Genomic DNA, 25,075 nt, shown 5'->3' with positions numbered 1-25,075 from the left:
TGGGAGAAATTTCCCTTTCTCTTCTTTGTTTGCAGAGCTCCCGGGGTTCAGCGTTGGATTTGGACCCGCCTCTGTGTGTAGGTCGCCTGAGTGTGTCTGTTCCTGCCCAGACAGGACAGGGTTAAAGAAGCAGCTGCTTTGGGGGCTCTGGCTCACTCAGGACGGGGGGAGGAAGGGGTACAGAATGTGGGGTGAGCCTGCGGAGGCAGAGGCCAGCATGACGCACCAGCCTGATGCGCGCCATGTGTTCTTCTGGGGAAGCTGTCCCTGGATCACGGGACACTGGCAGTGGTGGGCTGCACAGGCTCCCATGAGGGGAGGTGTGGATAGTGACCTGTGCTTGCACACAGGCTTCTTGGTGGCTACAGTAGCAGCCTTAGCGTATCATGCCCATCTCTGGAGTCTGCACTGATAGCCACGGCTCACGCCTGTCTTTGGAGCTCCTTTAAGCTGTGCTCTTAATCCCCTCTCTTCACGCACCCCGAAACAATGGTCTCTTGCCTCTTTGGCAGCTCCAGACTTTTTCCCAGACTCCCTCCCAGCTAGCTGTGGCACACTAGCCCCCTTCAGGCTGTGTTCACGCAGCCAACCCCAGTCCTTTCCCTGGGATCCGACCTCAAAAGCCCAAGCCTCAGCTCCCAGCCCCTGCCCGTCCCGGCAGGTGAGCAGACAGGCCTCTTGGGCTGGTGAGTGCTGGTCAGCACCGATCCTCTGTGCGGGAATTTCTCTGCTTTGCCCTCCGCACCCCTGTTGCTGTGCTCTCCTCCGTGGCTCCAAAGCTTCCCCCCTCCGTCACCCGCATCTCCACCCATGCAGGGTCTTCCTAGTGTGTGGAAACCTTTCCTCTTTCACAGCTCCCTCCCAATGGTGTAGGTCCTGGCTCCATCCTTTTGTCTGTTTTTCCTTTTTTCTTTTGCACTACCCAGGTACGTGGGGAGTTTCTGGCCTTTTGGGAGGTCTGAGGTCTTCTGCCTGCATTCAGTAGGTGTTCTGTAGGAATTGTTCCACATGTAGATGTATTTCTGATGTATTTGTGGGGAGGAAAGTGATCTCCATGTCTTACTCTGCTGCCATCTTGAAGCTCCTCCCTCAGGGGCATCTTTTAAAATGGTATTTTATAACATGTTATTGTTAATGAAAACTACTGGCTTTTGTATTTATTTTATAATTGACCACTTTGCTGAACTTTTACTGAAGGTAATGTCACCTTGTTGCAACTAAACCAGTTCACGTTCTAACAAAAGCAAACTTTAAAGAAGCCCACTTGCTGTTCTTCACTGGTGGCCAGCCATCATGCCCTCCTATTTTGAATAATAGTATAAGACCTGCTCATAAACAGAAAGCAGGCACAACTGCAAATACATAACAAATGTATTTGAAATACAGGTGCTAAAAAGCACCTGTATTTCTATCCTTTACCCAGTTGCTTTTCTTGAGTTTTTCAAGACTCACATTGTGCCATTAACTTTTCCTCCTTTCTAATATAACACGAAAGACCTCAATATCATACCTGGTACAGTTGGGGCTAAAATATAGTCAGCTGGTTGAAAAAGTAGATCATTGTGGGGCATCAAAAAAAAGTTGAACATACATCCCCTTAAACATTTTAAGTTTAAAATATAAATGTACACTCACGTGCCAATCTTTTAAAGAAAGGTCAAAGCCTATCCTTGGAAGTATGGCTCCACTGATGGGAGATCTACAGTTTGTTGAGTTCCAGTCTCTTTAAAGAAAGAAAAGTGATATTTTATTAGGTTTGATTTGCATAATTAGTAATGTTGAGCATCTTTTCATGTGCCTATTGGCTATCGGTACATCTTCCAAAGATATATTGGATATTTTTCAGATCTTCTGCCCATTTTTATTTTATTCACTTATTTATTTTTGGCTGCGTTGGGTCTTCGTTGCTGCATGTGGGGTTTCTCTAGTTGTGGCAAGCGGGGGCTACTCTTGGTTGCAGTGTATGGGCTTATCATTGTGGTGGCTTCTCTTGCTGTGGAGCATGGACTCTAGGCACGTGAGCTTCAGTAGTTGTGGCACATGGGTTCCGTAGTTGTGGCTCACAGGCTCAGTAGTTGTGGCACATGGGCTTAGTCGTTCTGCAGCATGTGGCACCTTCCCGGACCACGGCTCGAACCCATGTCCCCTGCATTGGCAGGTGGATTCTTAACCACTGCGCCACCAGGGAAGCCCCCTCTGCCCATTTTTAAATTGGGTTGTTTGGTATTTGTTGTTGAGTTGTATGAGTTTTTTATATATTTTGGCTATTAACACCTCATCAGATATATGATTTTAAAGTATCTTCCCATTCAGTAGGTAGTTTTTTTTTTTAACCTGACAAAAACTTTTACACACACACACACACACATGTATATTTCCAGATTCTTTTCCTTTATAGGTTATTACAAAATACTGATTATAGTTCCCTGTGCTATACAGTAGGTCCTTGTTGGTTGTCTGTTCGTTTTGTTGATAGTTTCTTTTGCTGTGCAGCTTTTTAGTTTTGCATTTGTTTCCCTTGCCTGAGGAGATATATGTGGAAAGATAATGCTAATACCTATGTCACGCCCGATAGCCTGTTAGAATGGCTATTATCAAAAAGGCAAGAAATAAGAAATGTTATAGAGAGGATGTCAAGAAAAGGGAACCCTCATGTGCTATTGGTAGGAATGTAAATTGGTCCAGTCACTAAGGAAAACACTATGGAGATTCTTCAAAAAATTAAGAATAGAACTACCATATGATCCAGCTATTCCTCTTCTGGGAATTTATCCAAAGAATATGAAAGCACAAATTCGTAAATATATACATACTCCTATGTTCACTACAGCATTACTTATATAGCCAAGATATGGAAAAAACCTAAATGTCCATCAACAAATGAAAGGATAAAGATGTGGGGGGTGTGTGTGTGTGTATATATATATACACACACACACACACACCCCACATATATAAAATGGAATACTACTCAGCCATAAAGTTAGAGGAAATCTTGCCATTTGTGACACCACTGATGGACCTTGAGGGTATTATGCTAAATGAGATAAGTCAGATAGAGACAAATACTATATGATTTCACTCTTATGTGGGGAAAAAAAAAGAAAAAGAACAAACTAAATGAAACAAACACACAGATAAAGAGAACAGAGTAGTTGTTACCAGAGGGGAAGGAGGGATGGGGGGAAAGCAAATTGGGTAAGGAGTCAACCGTATGGTGATGGATGGAAACTTTTGCTGGCAAGCTGTAATGTACACATGAGTTGAATTATAATGTATACACATAAAACAATGTTATAAACAATGTTACCTCAATTTAAAAAAAAAGAAGAAAAAAGAGAACTTATAAAGACTCTCGTAAAGCAATCCAAGTGCAGAATTTCCACTGGATCTCCTCTAAATCTAGTTGTCTTGCTCACAACTATTTTGACAGTTCTTTTTAATGACTCATCTTTTCCAAACGTTTCAAAAGCATTAATTTTCCAGGGAATTCCTTTTTTTCCCCTCCTGGTTCATCAGTTTTTATAATTTTAAATTAACTTATATTAATTTTACAATGCTAAATACAATGGCATAAACAGACTTGTGAATAAACACACACCTAACTTTTGGTGAATCCAAGTGGGGTGAAGGCAGAAGCAAGCTGGCACTCAAGGAAGTGGCAGACTCTGGGTGTGAGGGCTCAGCAGCAGTGGCCATGAGTTTTATGGAGGGAGTGTAGTAGGCTAATCCATCATATTGCTTAAGAAGAAGTAAAAAATGCTTTATTTTTAGAACCATGATGCTTATTATATATACAATATATAAAGAGAAATGAACATATACACATATGTGTGAAATATTCTTCTATTTGTATTTTGTCAAGGGTTTTTATTCTTGTTTAGTTTTCAAAAATCAGGAGTGGACTTTAAATTTTATCAAATGTCTTACAGGCATCTATTAAGATGATTCTGATTTTTCTCACTTGACCTAGTAATATGATAAAGTGTAGTACATTGAAAAGAACTGAAAAATCCTTACATTTCTAGAATAAATCTCACCTGGTTATGGTATACTCTGTTTTACCAATATCTTATTTAAGGATCTAAATTCATAAGTGAGTTTGGTGTAAAGCTTTCTTTTTAAAATTATCTATTCTCTGACACTCAGAACAGTGTTCATATCTTCATTTAAATGATTTTCTTAATATCAATATAGCATAAATGCAGGTATTTACAAAAAAGGCTACTTCTACTTAATATAATGATCCTGCTATTAAAAAAATTATTTCCAAAGTTGATTGAGTCCAGTGCTTTGAGATTTTTACTATAGCAATTAGAAAAATCAGTATTAGGTTTTCAGGGGCTTCCAACTCAAAGGAATCCTATTTCAAGGATATCACGGAGGTAAGAACCAGCAAACGAAGAGGCCAAGTGTGATTTTACGTGCACTTTTCCTTTCCTTCCGCAAATTTTATAGCAATTCCTTTTAGAAAGGACTTGGACTTGACGATTATAATGAAAGGGAGGCTTAAAGCAAGAGTAGATCAACTAAAAGCCAACCCCTTAACATAAGTTTTAAGAGTCCTCAAAATAACCACTTTTTGAGTAGTAAAATTTAAATAAGCCATGTATATCAAGTAAAGCTGAAAAGCACGAACTTTTAAATGAGCAAGAAACATTTTTAAAGAGTCTCTTGAATATTGAAACATCTTATTCAATTATACCTTCCATTTATCACTTAACGGAAAGGATAAATGAACTAGTCTTTGCTTTTCTCTTAAAATATCTAAATTCTTTACGGGGACAGTCTTTTTTTTTTTTTAAATGCTTTACTAGGTTTTGCTATTTTAATGGCTTAAATATAAGACTGCTTTTATAGACTACCGGTATCTAGCTCCAAGTGAAAATAGTGAATCATACGGAGGTTCCGTTTCTGTTGCGGCTGATGGATTCTCAAAAGGCAGAAGGGAGTGTTGACAGAGACGGTGACTCATTTCAGCTCTCACACTTGGCTTTCTTGCAGGCTGGAACAGAATCATCATCTACTTCTGATGTCCGAGGTTTCTTCACCGTGGAAATAATTCCAAAAGCAGTTTTTCTAGTTTCTATAAGACAAACAGGGAAACCAAAGTGCCTGAAGTTAAGCCATGATTTCAAAAGAGGCGGTTTTAACAAGCATCCCCATGTTACTGTGACTTACAGCATGAGTAAATGATGAAACCATAATAAACTGCTATGAGTGTTGATACCATTTACAGTTCTCACCTTGCCCCACGACCAGCTTCTACAAATATCTATATATTTTTAACATCTAGTTCATTCCAAAGGGACTACCCAAAGGGTAAAACTATATAGGGCAGGTTATCTCTAATGGTCTGTCTGAGGCATCTTAGGTAGCCAGAACCCAAGTTTCAGAGCTTGGTACAACACATGCTTAAAGTGTGGTAGAAACACAAATGAATCAAGACAGCAACTACAACAGTCTGCTTCCCTGGTTGTGTGTGTGCTCACTTCATTTTATAGCACAGACCATTCATTATCTGTGTCCCCCACTAGATCATGATTATACCTCTGAAGAATCAATTGTATGGCCAACATCCAACAATGCCTGGTTATTTAACAGGTGTTTAAGAAATACTTGTTGAGTGAACGAGGAATAACGCACATGGTTATTGATCTCTTATATATTGGTGACAATGAACAAAGAAGAATGGGAATTATTAAAAGTTTAGGTCAGGTTGCTAATAGAGTTCAACTTAAATGTAGCTAACTTCTGCTAAAAATGTACTAAGGGGCCAGGCTCTGTGTCATCTACAGAGGATCTTAGGATGCCTAACACAGTACTTCTTCCTACCACACACTGAGATAGCACATCAGGGGCAAATATAATAGGAATGGAGGCACCACAAGAAGTAACTCTGCCTGGATGAATCAGGAAGATATCATGAAAGAAGTGATGCTAAGAATAGGGAAGAAGGAAAAGGAAAGGAGAGGAAAGTGTTCCTTTGCAAAGGCATAGGGAGAGAGGTAAGAAGAATCTAATATACTTAGGGAACGATATGGCCGGTGTAAAGGAGGAGCATGAAAAAATTAGGGGGAAACGAGGCTGGTACTTGTGAAGGGCCACAGTGCCGTGAAAAGAGATTTAAACTGAGTCCTTAGGAAACAGGGAAGGACTGGGGAGGAGAGAAAGAGAGACCCCTTGGATACAAAGGAGATAAAAATCAAAAGGATTTGATAAACATAAATTTAGTTAAGAATTATTTCTTATTTCATGTACAAAAGTCAATTCTAAAAGTTAAGTATTACCTTCTCATTTATCAGGATTAATTTACCAAGTCTACTAAATCTTTGCCAGTTATTTAAAAGCATTTTAATTTATAAAAGGGACAAAACTGCTCTCAAGGTCATTAAAATACCAACATAATCAGAGAACCTCAAAATAAACAGAAATTGCCCGTGATTTCCAAAAAATGTTACATTTAGAGATGTTTATCACTATGATTATGAGTAAACATCTAAAAATCAGTAGAATGAATAAAAAATATAAAAATTAAATTGTGAAAATCAACACTTTGTAACAAAACTAAATGCATTAGTTTCAAAATTATATTAGTTCCATCTCAGAAATATTTTTTTTTACATCACATGAACATTTACTTCTTAATCTAAGACAACGGATTATAAACCGTTGAAAAACAAGACTTTTATAATTATCAGATAAAGTAACTCTTTTAGATCTTGAACCTCTTTCCTCTGTCCCCTCCCCACAACCTCCTTAGAATTGCTATTCATTGGTTTCTAGAATCCCACAGGACCCATCTAACTGTGATGCCTTGTAGCAAGCCTTCCCATGTAGAAGCCCAGCTACTGCATGTCCCAAGTCTTCTGTTTTCCAGGTATCCATTCCTGCACTGCCTTCAACAATTGCTCTCATGATAAGGTTTTCACAACCTCCAAGAATTAACCATCTTCTGGTAGTGCTTCAGTGCAGTGCTGTCCTTCTTAAATGTGGCACTCAGGGTGATAGAGATGCCAGCCACGACTTATCAGTGCAGAGGATAATGATGACACTTTGAATCTTCCTGCCTCAGAATCTTGTATTTCTTCTAATGTAACCTTAGGCTGAATTTGCAATCCTAGTAGACTGAATTTTGAAACTGCTGTCTCAAATTGATCCCAATGTCAACTAAAGTCAGGGTAATTATAACATCCTGTAGATGTGTTGTTACTTCTGCAGGGACAGCAGGCATACACTAGGACTGTCCTGGGCACAACTAGAATGAATGGGAATGCTAAAGTCCACAAGGCTTCTTTTAGTTTAGCTTCTGTAAAAGCCTAGCTTTATATATAACTTATTTTGAACAGCTGAGTTTTTTGAAGCACAGATCTTCATATTTCTCCCTACTAAATTTTAAAAATTAACTTCCCTTCCTTGTCTCAGTCTGTTTTAAACCACTAATTGTTATCCAAAATCTTGAAGATTCCTTATGTTCATTTAAAATAGACAAAAATAATGGCAGAACTACCAGTGTGAACCAACTGTTCCCTAATTTCAAGAAAATCCTGATAAAGTTTTAATTAATTTGGTCATTCCCAGAGCTTATGTGATGGGTCTAGGCTATGTAATACAACAATCTCAAACTAAAAATGTTGAAAACAAAAGCAAAATCATCTAATTCATGGTAATACAGTAACCAGTTCTACGAAGTGGAAATCAGATCACTAAGATCCAGACGCAATACACAAGCTCTCAATAACCTAACTATTCATATGCTAAATCACCCAGTTTATATGTAGCAACCAATTCTGAAGTTTAACATTCATCTGGGTGATATCAAGTCAATTGCTTCCTGACCACTACCACCAGTGCTAAAAATTACAAAGAGAATGAAGATAAAACAGCAGATGAAAAGTGTAAACTTTTTTCTTTTAAAAAGCCTCATTTTTATTCTCCAAAGTCCTAGCATATCAAACACTTCTAGTTCAATTTTTATCATCTGATGAGTAAGAAATTCAGTGCCTTCAAGTAGTGAAATTAAGGTGAGGAGGAAGATATATATAAATGAAATGTGAGTAAAAAATGTGTAGTCTGTGCATAATTGAACAGGTAAACCAAATATGAGAAAATAAGCACAAGTTGTAATAAATGTGAAAAGTTATGATCTGAGTTTGTTAGCAGGATTTTTAAAAACGTATTTGGTGCTTCTGTGTTCCTCATAACTGGCTTAACATATATTTTTCACCGTTCAGTTCTCTAAAACAGTGATTTTCAGCAGGGAAAGCATGTCCCTATGGAGGAAAAAGGGAGATGAGAAGCCTATCAAAATGCAGGCGGGGACACACGTGCAGAACTGGAAAGAACGCATTCAATACTCATTTCTGGAAGGCAAACTATATTCATTCCACAAACTACTGAAAATAAAGCCTGAAGTAAAGGGCGAGAAAGCACTGATGGGTATGGCTAAACAGGTTCAGAAAAGATCCTAATGGAACTCTGAGGAGCAGGATAATGAAAGTAGATATGGCTCAACTGTTTCACAGAAATGACTGGCTCTTAACATGACCACTCGGTGTTTTTCTTGGAAGGACTTGCTCACCTCCGTGCAGAAGCACCGCTCGGCAGTTGGTGGACACTGCGGCCTTGGCGTCACTTTCCGACAGCCCAAACAGCAACCCTCTGGGGGGTCGTTAAAGATTTCAACCCAGCGTCAGCTGAGGACAGGAGACTAACAAAAACATAACTGACAATGCCAGTTCACCAGAGAGAGGCGCTGAGAGAGACACTTTAATTCTATAGTTCTTACTCCAAATGGAACAGGCATTTGAGAAAAGACTCATTTAACTCTAAGCTTTTATAGAGTCCTTCGTTCCCCCTTTTTCTATTTCACCCTTAATCCAGAAAACAAAAGGATGAAGTTTTCACAACCTGATGTAATTTGGTTTTGAAGCTATTAATTGATAAATTTATAGTAAAAGGTTAAAAAATCTTGTTAAAGTATAACATACCAAATTCCAAATTTCCTAAAAGAAAATTTCAATGACTTCTTACTCAGAAAAGGATACAAGTTTGCCACATCGTATGGGCCTCTTATTTCTAAAGGCTAAAATAAAATGAACAAAAAATAGATATGAAAGAAGTTATTCGTAACATTTCAGTGACTTCATCTGCAGTAAATAGGATGCTTAAGTATCTAAAAACAAGGAAGTCAACTGCATAAGTTTAAGTCCTTATAATTTTGATGGGTTACTTACATTTTTGAAAATATAAAAGATCCCTGAAAAGCATTTTGCAACAATTTAAAGGAAAAACTATTTATATAAACAAACTTTGAAGCCCCAAAGGAATGGAGATAAATTTTACTCTTCAGCAATTACAATGAGCAAATGCAATTAAAAACGAAAACACGCAATAAACCTTTATTACATGACTAATTTAACTTGAAAAGGGAAAAAAAAAAGGACTTAATGCCATACTTACCCTTTCAGCAGCACTAGATATAATTACATTCTACGAAATAGAAAGTAATCAATATTAATCTCAGATAAATGTCAAAAAATTGAAGTCTTATAATACAAATAACCAGTAATCAAGTTTTAACATAAATACCAACTTCTAAAGTTAAGGTAAATAAAGTGAAAGGATGAAAGACCTCATGTCAAACTAAAGGCAGCCTAAAATAAGAAACAGAACAAGAAGCCTTCCCAACAGTTCTTAGAAAAGATGCATTAGTTTAAAAAACTAGTTGAAAAGGTCCTATAACCTTAATTCAACTCAATGATGACAACTGTATCTAGATGATTCTTTCACAGTAGGTAAACGGCCAATTCTTTACTGAAAGATAAAGACTTTCAATATAACTTTCCCCCCTCATATTATTCTTCCTTAGGATATTTTTCTTTCTCTTAAAACTTGCAGAGCTCATTGAAATGGGAGAATTTGTTGCTGTGCATTGAGAACTTTCTGCTTTAAGGATATGGGGTCAGCTTGATAACCCCAGTATATTAATAATAATAAACTGCTAGGTTTGAAAAATATCCTAAAATTATGGAACCATACCTTTCCTTTGCAGACCTGCATCAAATTGAGGGCGTTGGAAATTGTGTACCTTCTCATTGTGGAGTCTTTGATAGCGGGGCTATAGACAAGTTCAAAGCCCACACCTCGGTCAATTGCCTTCACAGGAAATGAAGAAAATAAACTGTTAAAGCTAAACACACACTGTCTTACTTTATTTTCACTGAACTTCCCCCTCATCTCACACCCCTCCCCCGCACTGCCCACCTCCTGCATGTCCAGGTACAGCCTTGAATAAAGGCGGATTTGTGCCCGAATGGCACCATCTACAGGAGAAGAAAACAGATCTGTGGCTCTGTCTCAACAGAGTTTATCTTAGCTGTGGGGAAGCTGACTTTATATAAACAGGAATCATCAAGAGGCTGAGGAGAGCAACGTCCTAGTGGGGTGGCAGAAGGGCTACTACTCCATGAATTATCAAAAGGAAACCGGAGATGTGTTCCTTACACGCAGGATAAACTGTTTGCAAACATAGTAAACCAAGTAATTTGACCCAAGAATGAAGAGACAAAGAAATGAGCTGAAAAACGTCCAAAGAACAGGAGTGGAACGCCTCTCGGGTAAGTCATTTATTATGCATATGTTGAAGGAAGAAACTAACGGGCCACAGTTGAGTGCCATGTGCTAGGCACTGTGCTAAGAGTCTTATGTATTTATTTAACCCCTACAATACCTTTAGAAGGCACTGTGGCAGAGACAGCTAACTGCCCGGCTATCTCTTCTCTTCTCCCCTTTTTCTTTACTAACAGAGCCCCTGATCTTAAATGGGGCTCATGGATGCCTGGCAAAGAAGATGAAAGCAACCTGGGCCCTTGACAATTCTGCCAAGCTTACCATACTAGCTTGGCGTTTTACATGAGAAAAAGAAACTTCTTTCTTATTTAAGATGTTCTTAATAGGCAGGCATCCACAGGTAAGAAAACAGCCTGGAAGAAGTGGCAATGGGATCTACTACACTATGCAGCTTCCCTGATGAGTGATTCAAATCTTCATCCATTCACAACAGATAGGTTTTTAAGCCAGCTGTGTGTGGGAATGGGTGAGCAAAAGCTGACATGGTTCCTCTCTTGTAAGAGCTTCCAGTTTAGTGCAGGAGACCATCAAATAATTACACAAAAATCCAAAACTTCCACTGTGCTAAGTGCCATCAAGAAGTCTGGGAGCGGGTGAGGAAGGACTTAATTAACTAGCAGAGAGGAGCGTCTGCAGAGGGAGGGGGCAGTATGTGAAGAAGCTCCAGGGTTGGAGGAAGCATGTAGCATGTAGAGAAGGTCAAAGGCTGGAGAGGAGAGAATGAGGAGAGCCCTGTGGTGGGAGTGGGGGCTGAAGAGGATAGGAACTGCCAAATGGAGACAGAATTAATCTTAACAGCCACACGAAGCATCTAAGGATTTTAGCATGGAGGGGATAATCAGAGTCAGGACGGCAAAGTCGCTTGGTTTCAGTGGTCTAGCAAAGGAGGAAAAGCAGGCAAAGACCAGGCAGGATGGTCCAAGTCTCTGCCTGGCAAACGATTTTCTATTTATTACCCAGAGGATGAGTTGGGACTGGTCCAGCTGTGACTGCTGGAGGTCTACTCCTGCGTGTTACAAGGACTGGAAAAACCTGTCTTCTTCAGATCTGGCAGTCCACCTTATTTAATTCACATGTACTGGCAGATTCCTTCCACTTGCCCTTCCTGAACAAAGACTTCTTTTCTTCTGCCCCACCCCCCAATCTTCCCTTTCCTTAACTTTTCTGCCTGCCTTGAGGTGCCCAGAATTTATTTTAAATTACCCTATATATATGATATTAGTTTAATTAGCATTTACATGCTATTTTCCACACTGCAACCTCCCCGTCTCCCCTTTTCAGACAACTTTTTCCTGCCTCCAATTCTTTGGCTTGTGTTAATTATATCTGGGAATGATGTCTGTTATGATACTCTTTGTGCCATAAATATATATCTCATTCTCCCTGCCTAACTTGTACACTTGAGAGCTGGTATCATGATACTTCTTTGTAACACAGAACTGTCTTTTATACAAAAAGCATTTAATATATTTATATTCTGAGTGAATAAATAGTAGCTTATGGAAAAGAGGTCATGTGATAATGCTGTTCACTATGGATTAGCCATCACAAAAGAAACCAGGGTTAACTTGGCAAACTGAAATTCACAGATAAACCAAAACATGTCCTTTAAGCGTAGTCTCAACTATCCCCCTGGCTATTTCTCTTACCAAAACTACTAATTAGCCAAAGAGGCTTACTTACAGGTATTTCTTTTCCTCATCCCTCTAGTTGCTGAACTAAAACACAAGTCGGTAGGATGGAGAAGAGGGGACATAAAAGACATGGATGACACACAGAACTAGGTGACCAGGTCCCAAAGAATTCTGGAAAATTTGCTGCCCCCCCTCCTTGGGGACCAGATCAAAATACAAACTCCTTTTTTGGGGGTTGGAGAGGGTTAGATGGACATAATTATCCACTTAATTTTTTTTTAAGAAAAAAGTTCTGATTCTGATCTTAGTACATTAATCAAATTCATTTTCAAGCTGGAAACTCTCAGAGAAACTGAAGATAATGTGCTACTGAAGGCTGTGAACATTTCTTTCATAACACCTTATTTAAAATTTTTAGATAGATGAAATAGACTCATTACCTGAGCTCCTGCTTCTAAGCCCATTTTAATGCAAATTGCCTTAAGCTCATCACCTGATTGTTCCTAACAGCCTTTTCATGAAGAATGCCAGTGCCTGCCTGATTGGCTTTTGTTTGCATCTTTGACCAAAGGTTCTGGAGTATGTAGATGATTTCTTTACTAATGAGAAATAACAGTCATAACGATGCTACAAACCAAGAACAGGTGTGTGATATTTGAAAAGAGATGGTGGTGGTAAAATTCCAAGAACTAAGCAAAGCTTAAGAGAAAGGAGAAAGGAAATAGGGGGTTGATTACTGGGACAATACACAGATTCCCTGTTAATTTCATAAAAATTAGTTCTTTATTGAATTCGAAAGGATGATACTGTTGGTGTCATTCCTGGTTTCATTCTTTGAGATAGGTAACTTGTTCATATGATTCACAAATCAAGTAACATAAGAAAGCAAAAAAGCCTTCACTGTATCTCTGCTCCCACTTGCCCCACCCACACCTCCCATAATCACTTTCACTAACTTCTTGTGTCTTTTTCTAGCGTTTCTTCAGATACAAGCAAATATGAATATATATTATTATTTTTCCTCTCTCTTACCCCAAAGGTAGCCTACTACATTCTGGTTCTGACTTGAAGGGTTTTCCACGTCAGCTCCTAACTTCAGCATTGCTTTACAGCTGCAGAGTACTCCACTGCAGAGGTATGGCATTTACCCAAGCCTCTACTGATAGATTTTGGGTTGTTCCAGTCAATCTATAGCATAAACACTAATTTTTTAGTGTTTTGGGGGATTGCTGGATATTATGGGTTCATTGTTTCCCCCCATAAAAGGTTATGTTGGGGTCCTAATCCTCAGTACCTTAGGATGTAACATTAATTGGCAATAGTGTCATTGCAGATGTAATTAGTTAAGATGAGGCCACACTGGGATAGGGCAGACCCCTCATCCAGTAGGACTGGTGTACTTATAAGATGATGGCCATGTGAAGACAGACAGGGAGAAAGAACATGTTGTAAAGACAGAGGTAGAGATCGGAGTTATGCAGTTGCAAGCTAAGGACCAGCAAAGATTACCAGCAAACCATCAAAAGCTAGGAAGAGACAAAGAAGGACTCCCCTAAGGTTTCAGAGGGACCATAACCCCAATAATGTCCTGATTTCAGACTCCCAGTCTCCAGAACAGTGAGCCAATACACTTCTGTTAGTTTAAGCCACCCCATTTGTGGTACTTTGTTATGGTAGCCCCAGGAAACTAATACACTAGGTCAGAGGGTAAAGCATTTATAATTTTGATAGTGGTTGCCAAATTACCCACTGCCCCATAAGGACTGTTCCAATTACACTGCTACCGTCAAAGTATGAGAATGCCTGCTTTCCCACAGCCTCACAAAAGTGTATCATCAAACTTCTGGATTTGTGCCAATCAGATAGGTGATTTTAACGTGAATTTCTCTTAGCATGATGAATTTAAGCATCTTTTCATTTGTTAAAAGGCCATTTGTATTTCCTTTCCTGTGAAATGTCTTTTCCATATTCTTAATCCATTTTTTTGGATTGATCATCTCTCTCTCTTTTTTTTTTAACCTTATCAATTTCTAGGAGCTCTTTATATATTACAGAGATTAGTCACCTGTCTATGATATAAGTGAAACTATTTCTACCAGTCTGTCATTAGTCCTTTTAACTTTGTTTCTGATGGTTTTTTTTTTTTGGCCACACAGACATTTTTTTGGTAGTGACAGGTTTGCTGGCACTGCTCCAAGTACTGGATCAATAAAGTACTTAACATAGTTAGGTTCACAATATGTGTGATGAAAAATAAAGTTTATAGAGCACTCACACCCAACTCAAGGATATATGGCAAGATTCCTGGAACAACCTCACTGCTTCAGATACTATTTACTGGATTTCTCTCAGTGGGGACTAACTGGACCATGAAGACAGAAATGGATTAGGGTTAAAGGAAATGCTGAGGGGAAAACATCGGAAAGAGAGCATAAAACATACAATCACTGGAAATGGCTCAATAAACTTGAAGTTATTGTTGAATGGCACTAACACTGTAAAAAAAAAATCAAAGGTGAAGATACGTGCTGCTTAAAAAAATTCTTCTCAAAACCTGAATTCATAAAGATCATGTTTTAAAATATGAAATTATTCTGTGCGTAACAAAGAGCTCTGCTGTAAAGTAATTTTAAATAGCATTTCCCAGTGGGAAATGACAGCAGGTTTAGAATCAAAGCTTAAGTACAAATCCCAAGTCAACCTTTGAGAGAGACATGTACCTGTTGTGAGCCACAAACTACCCGAGTCTCAATTCCATCACCTGCATCACAGAGGTAATTCACATCTACACCACCCTAAAGCTGCTGGGCTACAGCAGGTGTGAAAGTGCTTAACCCTTAAAATGCTAAATAATTAGAAGCCATCTGGCTATCCAAGAAGAGGAGTTGAATTCAACTTTTTTGAAACCCAACTATTACATGATAAAATGATTCCCATACAACTTACTTAAGACTCCAGAGGAGGTTTGCAGGAGATTTTAGAGGGAATTAACATAATTGAAATTATGGTGAAATTAAGCATGTGGTGAAAATAACAAAAGGATTGAGAGCTGAAAGTTATACATAAGGAGTGCTTTGGTATGTTGTAGCTCCTGGGCCCTCCTTTATAATCCCAACCTTTTTTTTTTTAATAACTTTGTTGAGGGATCATTGACAAATAGAATGCATATATTTAAAGTCTACAACGTGATGATTTGATATACATATACTCTACACTGTAGAATGATTACTGAGATCAAGATAATTAACACATCCACCACTTGACATAGTTAACCATTTTTTTTGTTTTTTTGTTTTTTTGTGTGTGTGGTGATGGTGGTGAGAGTGCCTAGGATACTCTCTCAACTACTTTTGAGTTACAATACTGGACTGTTAACTACAGTCACCCACGCTGTACGTTAGAGCCTCAGAACTTGTTCTTGTTTTAAGTGAAAATCTATACCCTTTGACGTACAATCCCAATCTTCTGAGCTGATAATTCGCACATGGCTTATGGCCTCTAGGTTAAAGGCTAATGAATTAAATATCTTAATGCTCCTATTTCTCACCACCCCATCCAAATTAAGATACCTATACAACTAGTATTATTTACCCTGAACAATAAGGTGGACACTTTTTATTGTATGCTTCTAGCTTTTAATTTAATTTTAATTAATTTAACTTTTAATTCCAGTTTCTCTTACATGAAAAAGAGGTGAATGAATTAATAGGGACTCTTCTGCTTCCTGACCAATTCACACCGCAGCCTACTTCTACACTAGACGAGGGCTAAAAATAATCCTGCACAGCCTTCCCTCTACTCCATCATCTAGTTTTTATTAAACAACATATGTAAAATGTTCATACCAGATTTTTAAAAAAGCAGACACTGTGTTAAGTACTGCCTATCCCTCTCACTTGTCAAATTTTTACTTTTCAGAATTCTTAAATTGAAAAATGTGGGAATGAAGCCAAAAATATCCATCAAAAAATAGCACCTTCAGGAACTTACAGATGGAATCAGAAGGTGGGCTGTACTAGTGCTGCCGCCTCCAGTGCATCTCCTCCTCACGCTGCCCCAATGCCCCACCCCCCCTCACAGTGAATGCTGCCTGCCAAGCCCTGACAACCAGCTAAGGACTAACGGTTCACAGGATTTGGCTGTGTTCCCCAAGCTGTACCCAGACATGCAAAATTAGACATATACTCATTCAATTGACAGATTTTAGGGAAGACCTCTTATAAGCAAGGTATTTGGGTAATGAAAAAAGGACCATGACACATTTGGTGCTCTCTAGAAGCTCACAATCTGGGTTGGACAGCAGGGCACATTCCTAAGAAACCAATCAAAGGACGAAGCCAAAACAGCCACTGGGCAGCTTATCACTGTTGTGGGACATGAGGAATTATGTGCTGTGCACTGCTGTCCATTCCATGGACTTGGCCTTAGCATCACATGCACTATCTCCTCCCAGCCAAGGACACAGTATCGTATGTGGGTTTACTCAGGCAAAGCCATCTAGAAAATGGCCTTCCTAGTTCATTAAGGTGAAGAGAAAAGCAAAACAGTTGTAAGTTTAAGAGCAACTTAAGGAGGGTGCCATCTACATGGAAAATGGACTGGCAGTGTGAAGCTGGTAAAAAGCTTTGGCAACTTCTAGAGACAGACACTACTAGCTCTGGGGAGCAACAACATGTGAGGCCAGTAAGACTGTCATAACCTTGGGAACTGTGTTAGTTTGAGCCTTTTATCATGGTAGCTGGGGCACATCGGAGATCTCATCTGATGGGGAGTCAACCAGGTCTGTCCCATCCCTGTGTCTGGAGAGCTGAACAGCTTCTCCTTCTTCATTTTACCACTTTTAACAACATATATCTCCAATTCTAAAATGTGATGATTAAGGGTCTTTTTTTTTTAGTGTTTACTTATTTAAGTACCGGCAAGAATGTGGGGAAACAAAGATTTGAGCTTAACCAATATTGTTATATGTTCAGTAGTACTCTCATTATTGATCAGAAAAGAGCTGTTTTATAGTTTGCCCTTTAAATATATAACTTTAAAATTCTGAATACTTTTCAAGTACAGCTTTAGTAGCACACACTTAGGGGTAGAACACAAGCCATCTTAAATTTTTCCACACTGCATTCAATTTTTCCATACCATACAGATCATTTTCTCCTCTCACGGTATCTCCCTACTCTCAGCATCAAGCTAATTCCTTAGCAGTGGAGAGGGAAACAAAAATGGAAGAACTTGTGATTCTACAGAGACAAAAGAATAGGGGAGTTATCTATCCTGAAAAATCCATAAATTTTTAATTTTCCAATTCTGACAGGATTGGGGATGTAATCTAGATTGTCTGTCAAACCTTTTTTCTCCTTCAACAGCACTTCTTGAGAATGGGAGAGAGCTTTGGAAGCCTCTATTCTAAAAAAGCATCCTAACTCCTCCCAGGATCTGGTTGTCAATGCAAATAGTTGACAGCTCTGCCAACCTTACAGCTCCCATTGTGAAACAGTATCACTTTTATGATGGAGTAAGACATAAAAAGGTGTGACAGGTGGAAGATAAGGAGTAGAGGAAAACAAGAGAAATTACGTAGAAAGGTAACGAGAAAAATTCTATAGCAGAGGAAGGAGCACAAGATCTGTTGAATGCATGGTCCCCCTCTTAGGTTATCATAAAGGTAACCCTGGGCTTTTGTGTGAGCCAGCACATTTCAATGCAAATTTTAATTCTGCAGAGACCACGCCTACCGTGCTTTCCAGGCCCTGCCCCCTCCAGTCCCTGCCACCCCACCTTTCCCGTTTGCTGGTGCCTTGGGAACCCTCTCTCTATTTTGCCCTACGCCTTTCTTGGCTGCTCTGTCTCCTTAATGTTCAACATTCAGACTGTAAGTGTCCATCATTATTAGCTATCCTCTTAAGAAATTTCCTTCACAAATTTGAGCTTCTAAGGCCTTTCAAACACATCTTGGTAATTCACTGGATATTTTTTATTTTAAGCTTTCTTTTCTACCTTTAGTCAGCTTAGAAAAAAAATCCTCTTTTTAAGTTGCCTATTTATTACTAGCCTTTGTTTTTTCCCCTCTAAGAACAGCAGTTTCTTCTGCCCCTTTTCCAGTGTGTTTACGCACATGTAGAGATTCACATATAGAATGGAAACTGTGACACTCACCACATTAATAGGGGGTCTTTTGAAGTAAAATGGTAGCTTCTCTGTTACAGTTATGCAGACTAAATCCACATCTAAATGTGTACAAGCAACCTGTCAAGAAGAAAAAAACAGGTAAAGCCAAAAGGAAAATTGGCACATGTTAAGAATGGGGTAGGGTCAAACGTGATACAAAGAAATGTAAATAGATATGGCTCACTCCATAGGCATTACACGGTTCTGTGTTCAAATACATCTGTCCCTTTACAAAGTCAATGCTTAGCCATTCCTTCACATTTGGTTTGAATGGTTTAGCTGTAATCTAGCTGAAGCAGAGTGATATGTCTATAGACCATCTCAACAGAGGGTCTAGAGACCCTCTAATTCATGGTCAGCTACATAAGGAGAAGTTGCTAAGAGAGGCTGAGTTTCTGGAAGGTTACTTCAGATTGTTCTAGAAAAAGGAAACTAACTGCTCTGAAATCCAAGAAAAAATAAATAAATAAGCCAAAAGGAATGTATGCATGGTCCACTTACTCCAGAAATTATTTATTTTTATGCCAGCAATTGGCCCACGCCTGTGGCTCCTATCAGTCTATTGACTGGCCAAAGAAATACATGGCACTACTAATGGCATTTTGTTCAAATGCTAATAGAAACAGAGCATCTCCATAAATGGTCAAAGCAGAGCTGTTATAAATCAAATGACACTGAATGCACTTTTTTCAACTTTTAATTTTCCTTTCCTTTGTTCTCATTTTTGCTATTATTTGTTGATACTCTGCATTTACTTCCAAAAGAGATTTGAAGCTGCTTATAAAAAAAGACATGCAAGATAAAATAAATAGATAAGGAAATGAGGATAAAAGGAAAACCAGGGAAGGAACATAAAGCCAGGGAAAGGTTACTAGCGTAACAGTACAGGCCAAAAGACAGGGCTAGAAGCTGCATACCCGTCTCTCATTTTGCCATTATTTGATTTACAGCAATAAAAGGAATTGGCTGTTTTGTACCATGACAAAAATAAGCCTTACTATCAATGCTGGTGTAAATCCAGGCTGCCAGGGTGGCTGTGCTGGCAAACTAACATCCGTGGCATGGACCAAGAGAAAGGGGTCAAGAGGGGGTGACAATGCCCCACAGGGTCAGCTCGACCTTCAGCAGTGACAGGAATGTCACATCTTATCCTTTGTCTTCAGAATCCCCACTTCAGTCGTTCCTACCCCCACCCCAGGGCTCCAGGAAGCAGGTAGTGATCAGAGGCTGCCTGGTTTTAAGACAGTCATAGTAACTTAGTAAGCCTGGGAAATAAGGCTGGTTTGGCAGAAACACTTGGCTCATAAAGAATCTGCCCCATCCCAACTGCTACAGCTGTCCAACTCATAAAAGAGTCATTGAAAATTCGATAAGAATGGATGAAGTAAAGGTCTGAATAGCAGATAAAACATAAAACACGCTCAGCTTCTGTTTGCCATTTTTAAACTACCAGATTGGCAAAGATCAAAAAGTTTAGCAATATACAGGTGACACAAAAATAAACAAACAGGGACTCACAGGGTCTTTAAATCAGTACAGGGTCTTGAAAAGCATTTCAGCAATAGGTATCAAAATTTTATAAGCACACATCAGCAAATTCCTATACGTATAGGAATGTATCCTACAGAGACTAGAAATGCATTCTATAGCCATATACCTTACAAATGCTTGAGGATATTGGTGAAAGGACGGTCGCTGCAACACCAATCACAAAAGACTAGACACAACTAAACATCCCTCAATTTTACTTATAACAAATTATGGTCCCTTTATGCAAGAGAATATGCTGACTCCTTAAACAGAATGAGGTACCTCTCTAGTGGACATTATGGAACCATCTCCGAGACTGCCAGGTGAAAAAACCATGGTATTAGGAAGGAAGGAAGGAAGGAGAGGAAGAGGAGATTGAAGAAAGGAAGGACTAGGTAAAAATACTTCTAAAAAGAAACACAAGAACTGCTAGCAGTGGCTGCCTCTGGAGAAAAGGGAGAGAGCGTTTTGGGTGGGAGGAAGGTGTATTTTTCAGTGCATACCTCTCTGCACTGTATCAATTCATTACTACAAACACAAATTATTTTTCATTTCAAAAAGCTGATTCATTTCTTAAAAGCCTGTTAAACATTCTTCCCCAGAGTAAAGCTAAATTAGGTTACCTTTTTATTTATGTATTGCTCCTTTCTTCCCTCTTTTATATAACAGTAGCTAATTAAAAAATATCCCTTGTGTTGGTTTAAGTACACGCATTATAATAAACTTTCAGTTACAAAGAATGGCTCCACTTGGCTCCCTCTGATACCTCAGACTTAAAATGTTTCAAACCGAATTCTTTTGTTATTTAGCTTTCTATTAATCCAAATGTTCAACTGATACATTTAGATAACTATAAAATAAGAGCTAATGTTCACACTATAATGAAATGCTTTCTAAATCATTAAAAAGATTAAATTATGTCCAAATATATTTGTGATTAAGAATTTGATTATAGTGGTTTTGGCAGGTTGTATATGAATTCATATCAATTGTTCTTAACCTTTTCTTTGGCCAAGGATTCCTATGAGGATTTAAGGAAGGTATTCCCCAAACTGCACATATGCACACATACATTTATCTTTGATTTTATGGAACAAGCGGAATAAGAGAAGGGGGTTCAGTCTCCCCCAACTCCCCTTCATGGATGTCAGGTTAGTACATTCTAATATTTTATTCAAGGGAGAGCCAGGCTTGCCCAGGGAAAAAAGAGATGCCCGTAAATGGGGCCTCCCAAACTAAACTGTTTTAAGAAAAAAAACCTCCCTGAAGAATTTATTTAAAATGGAGATTACCAGGCCCTACTCTCAGCAGTAAATTCAGTAAGCAGGGTCTAATAACCTGCATTCTAACAAAGTTTCCTGGGAAATCTGACACCAGTGGAGCCAGAGCATACCTTAAGAAGAACTGCCTTGAAAGATACGCCTTTTCAGTAGCCTCAGGTGTTAGCAGCATATACTGCAATAATGCTCTGCAGAGAGTAAGGCATGGATTTTGGAAGCAAGAAGAAAACAGAACTTCTATTTTCATTTATTTTTAATTCCTTCCCTTAAAATGTTTTGTTCAGTGTGTGTATATTATTTCATAAAGCACACTGATATAACGGAGCATGCAAATAATTTTTTTTATTGGAGTATAATTGCTTTACACTGGTGTGTTAGTTTCTGCTTTATAACAAAGTGAATCAGTTATACATATACATATATCCCCATATCTCTTCCCTCTTGCTTCTCCCTCCCTCCCTCCTTCCCTATCCCACCCTTCTAACTGGTCACAAAGCACCGAGCTGATCTTCCTGTGCTATGCGACTGCTTCCCACTAGCTATCTATTTTACATTTGGTAGTGTATATATGTCCATGTCACTCTCTCACTTTGTCCCAGCTTACCCTTCCCCCTCCCCGTGTCAAGTCCATTCTCTAGTAGGTCTGCGTCTTTAACCCTGTCTTGTCCCTAGGTTCTTCATGACTTTTTTTTTTTTAGATTCCATATATGTATGTGTTAGCATACGGTATTTGTTTTTCTCTTTCTGACTTACTTCACTCTGTATGACAGACTCTAGGTCCATCCACCTCACTACAAATAACTCAATTTTGTTTTTTTTTTTAACATCTTTATTGGGGTATAATTGCTTTACAATGGTGTGTTAGTTTCTGCTTTATAACAAAGTGAATCAGTTATACATATACATATGTTCCCATATCTCTTCCCTCTTGCGTCTCTCTCCCTCCCACCCTCCCTATCCCACCCCTCCAGGCTGTCACAAAGCACTGAGCCAATATCCCTGTGCCATGCGGCTGCTTCCCACTAGCTATCTACCTTACTACGTTTGTTAGTGTGTATATGTCCATGACTCTCTCTCGCCCCATCACAGCTCACCCTTCCCCCTCCCCATAACCTCAAGTCCGTTCTCTAGGAGGTCTGCGTCTTTATTCCTGCCTTACCCCTAGGTTCTTCATGACATTTTTTTTTCTTAAATTCCATATATATGTGTTAGCATACGGTATTTGTCTTTTTCTTTCTGACTTACTTCACTGTGTATGACAGACTCTAGGTCTATCCACCTCATTACAAATAGCTCAATTTCATTTCTTTTTATGGCTGAGTAATATTCCATTGTATATATGTGCCACAGCTTCTTTATCCATTCATCCGATGATGGGCACTTAGGTTGTTTCCATCTCCGGGCTATTGTAAATAGAGCTGCAATGAACATTGTGGTACATGACTCTTTTTGAATTATGGTTTTCTCAGGGTATATGCCCAGTAGCGGGATTACTGGGTCATATGGTAGTTCTATTTTTAGTTTTTTAAGGAACCTCCATACTGTCCTCCATAGTGGCTGTATCAATTTACATTCCCACCAACAGTGCAAAAGGGTTCCCCTTTCTCCACACCCTCTCCAGCATTTATTGTTTGTAGATTTTTTGATGATGGCCATTCTGACCGGTGTGAGATGATATCTTATTGTAGTTTTGATTTGCATTTCTCTAATGATTAATGATGTTGAGCATTCTTTCATGTGTTTGTTGGCAATCTGTGTATCTTCTTTCGAGAAATGTCTGTTTAGGTCTTCTGCCCATTTTTGGATTGGGCTGTTTGTTTTTTTGATATTGAGCTGCATAAGCTGCTTGTAAATTTTGGAGATGAATCCTTTGTCAGTTGCTTCATTTGGAAATATTTTCTCCCATTCTGAGGGTTATCTTTTTGTCTTGTTTACAGTTTTCTTTGCTGTGCAAAAGCTTTTAAGTTTCATTAGGTCCCATTAGTTTATTTTTGGTTTTATTTCCATTTCTCTAGGAGGTGGGTCAAAAAGGATCTTGCTGTGATTTATGTTAGAGTGTTCTGCCTATGTTTGCCTCTAAGAGTTTGATAGTGTCTGGCCTTACATTTAGGTCTTTAATCCGTTTTGAGTGTTTTTTTGTGTATGGTGTTAGGGAGTGTTCTAATTTCATTCTTTTACATGTAGCTGTCCAGTTTTCCCAGCACCACTTATTGAAGAGGCTGTCTTTTCTCCACTGTATATTCCTGCCTCCTTTATCAAAGATAAGGTGGCCATATGTGTGTGGGTTTATCTCTGGGCTTTCTATCATGTTCCACTGATCTATATTTCTGTTTTTGTGCCAGTACCATACTGTTTTGATTATTGTAGCTTTGTACTATAGTCTGAAGTCCAGGAGCCTGATTCCTCCAGCTCCGTTTTTCTTTCTCAAGATTGCTTTGGCTATTCGGGGTCTTCTGTGTTTCCATACAAGTTATGAAATTACATGCAAATAATTTAAAAGAAAATAAACATACACATATTGGGGATGTCGGATCACTATTTTTTTTAATTGATACAGTACACACTCAAGGTAATTTGGAGACCATTGGACTAAATAACCTGAATTCTCCTCACCCTGTCTTGTCCTGAATGGGAGTAACAATGGAAAAGAATATGAAGAAGAATATATATGTCTATAACTGATTCACTTTGCTGTACAGAAGAAATTAACATAACATTGTAAATCAACTGTACTTCAATAAAAATTTTAAAAAAAATCCTAAATGGGAATAACTAACTCAGAAGCTCCTGAAACTTCTATGTATCTCTCTCTGCCAAATTCCACCATCACCCCCATCCTAAGAAGCCCCAGCCAATGGAATCTGCTTACAGTCTTTCATCTTTGCCTTATCCCCTGGGGTAACTAATGGAGAAAAAGGATTTATCTATGAGATATCTTCCAGATCCTCTGAGTGGAAAAGAGTATGTTATTTCCCATGGAAACAACTCTATTTAAGGTGGTTAGATTTTATACTACTAATTGTTAACATGTGTATAGGAATGCTTTTATAACTCATTTTGGAGACCTTAGTTACAGAATATCGTATCTACGGACACTTGTTTACATTCTAGATAATCAACTTACAAACCAAACAAATAAAATCACTTAACAGAACATAACCTGTTAAGCAACAAACTGCTTGCATCTGACCCAATTCCAAACCATGATATGCTTACAAAAGCTTTATAATTAAAAGAAAAAAGTCTTTTTAAATTGATTTTCTATATAAAACGGGGAGAATGTCAACTTCAACTGAGTCTTAAAGGATGGGTAAGATTTGGAAAAATAACATGTTCTGATTTTAAAAACTGTTTTCTCTGCAGTCAATTCCAAACAAATACTCTGTCAATTATTTATAGCTTTCTTCCATCTTCCAGAATATTTCTGACTGTTCCACCCATCATCATGAATTATGTGTTCACAGTTTTGAATTAAAACTTGTGAATAATCTGAGAAAAACAAGTAATAAGATAAATTCACTAAATCAAATTATAATGTATTCTAAGACTCCAAAGTCCTATCTCTATGACATAACTACCTTAAGTTTAGAGCAAATCATTGAGCCTAAGTCTCAATTTTCTCTTCTACAAAATGGGGATAATAATAGGCCTTTGTCCCAATTATCCCCAGGATTGTTGTTTTCTCTAATCACCAGTAAATGGCTATGGAAATTTTAAGTTGTATGCTCTTCAAAATCCATTCGAAAAACAAGTGTACAATAAAAAACTGGGTACACTACCAACTTTTAGTCTACAGTATAAATGAGTTGTTAATATTTAATAACAAAACTA

General features: G+C 38.5%; 1 protein-coding gene across 1 annotated transcript in view; it reads right to left on the bottom strand.

Moving 5' to 3' along the window:
- Positions 1-4,790: 4,790 nt before the first annotated feature.
- Positions 4,791-25,075, bottom strand: part of RPP30 (ribonuclease P/MRP subunit p30) — a 28,428-nt gene continuing 8,143 nt past the window's right edge. The window contains exons 6-11 of the mRNA XM_060125401.1: positions 18,423-18,512; positions 10,042-10,158; positions 9,463-9,492; positions 9,048-9,085; positions 8,582-8,661; positions 4,791-5,086 (exon numbers count right to left, since the gene is read on the bottom strand). Coding sequence (XP_059981384.1) covers positions 4,977-5,086; positions 8,582-8,661; positions 9,048-9,085; positions 9,463-9,492; positions 10,042-10,158; positions 18,423-18,512 — 465 coding nt within the window. The 3' untranslated portion in view covers positions 4,791-4,976. The remainder of the gene's footprint in view (positions 5,087-8,581; positions 8,662-9,047; positions 9,086-9,462; positions 9,493-10,041; positions 10,159-18,422; positions 18,513-25,075) is intronic.

Source organism: Lagenorhynchus albirostris, chromosome 16 (assembly GCF_949774975.1).
Source record: "Lagenorhynchus albirostris chromosome 16, mLagAlb1.1, whole genome shotgun sequence".
Classification (NCBI taxonomy): Eukaryota; Metazoa; Chordata; class Mammalia; order Artiodactyla; family Delphinidae; genus Lagenorhynchus; species Lagenorhynchus albirostris.
This window is presented reverse-complemented; position numbering and strand designations above follow the sequence as displayed.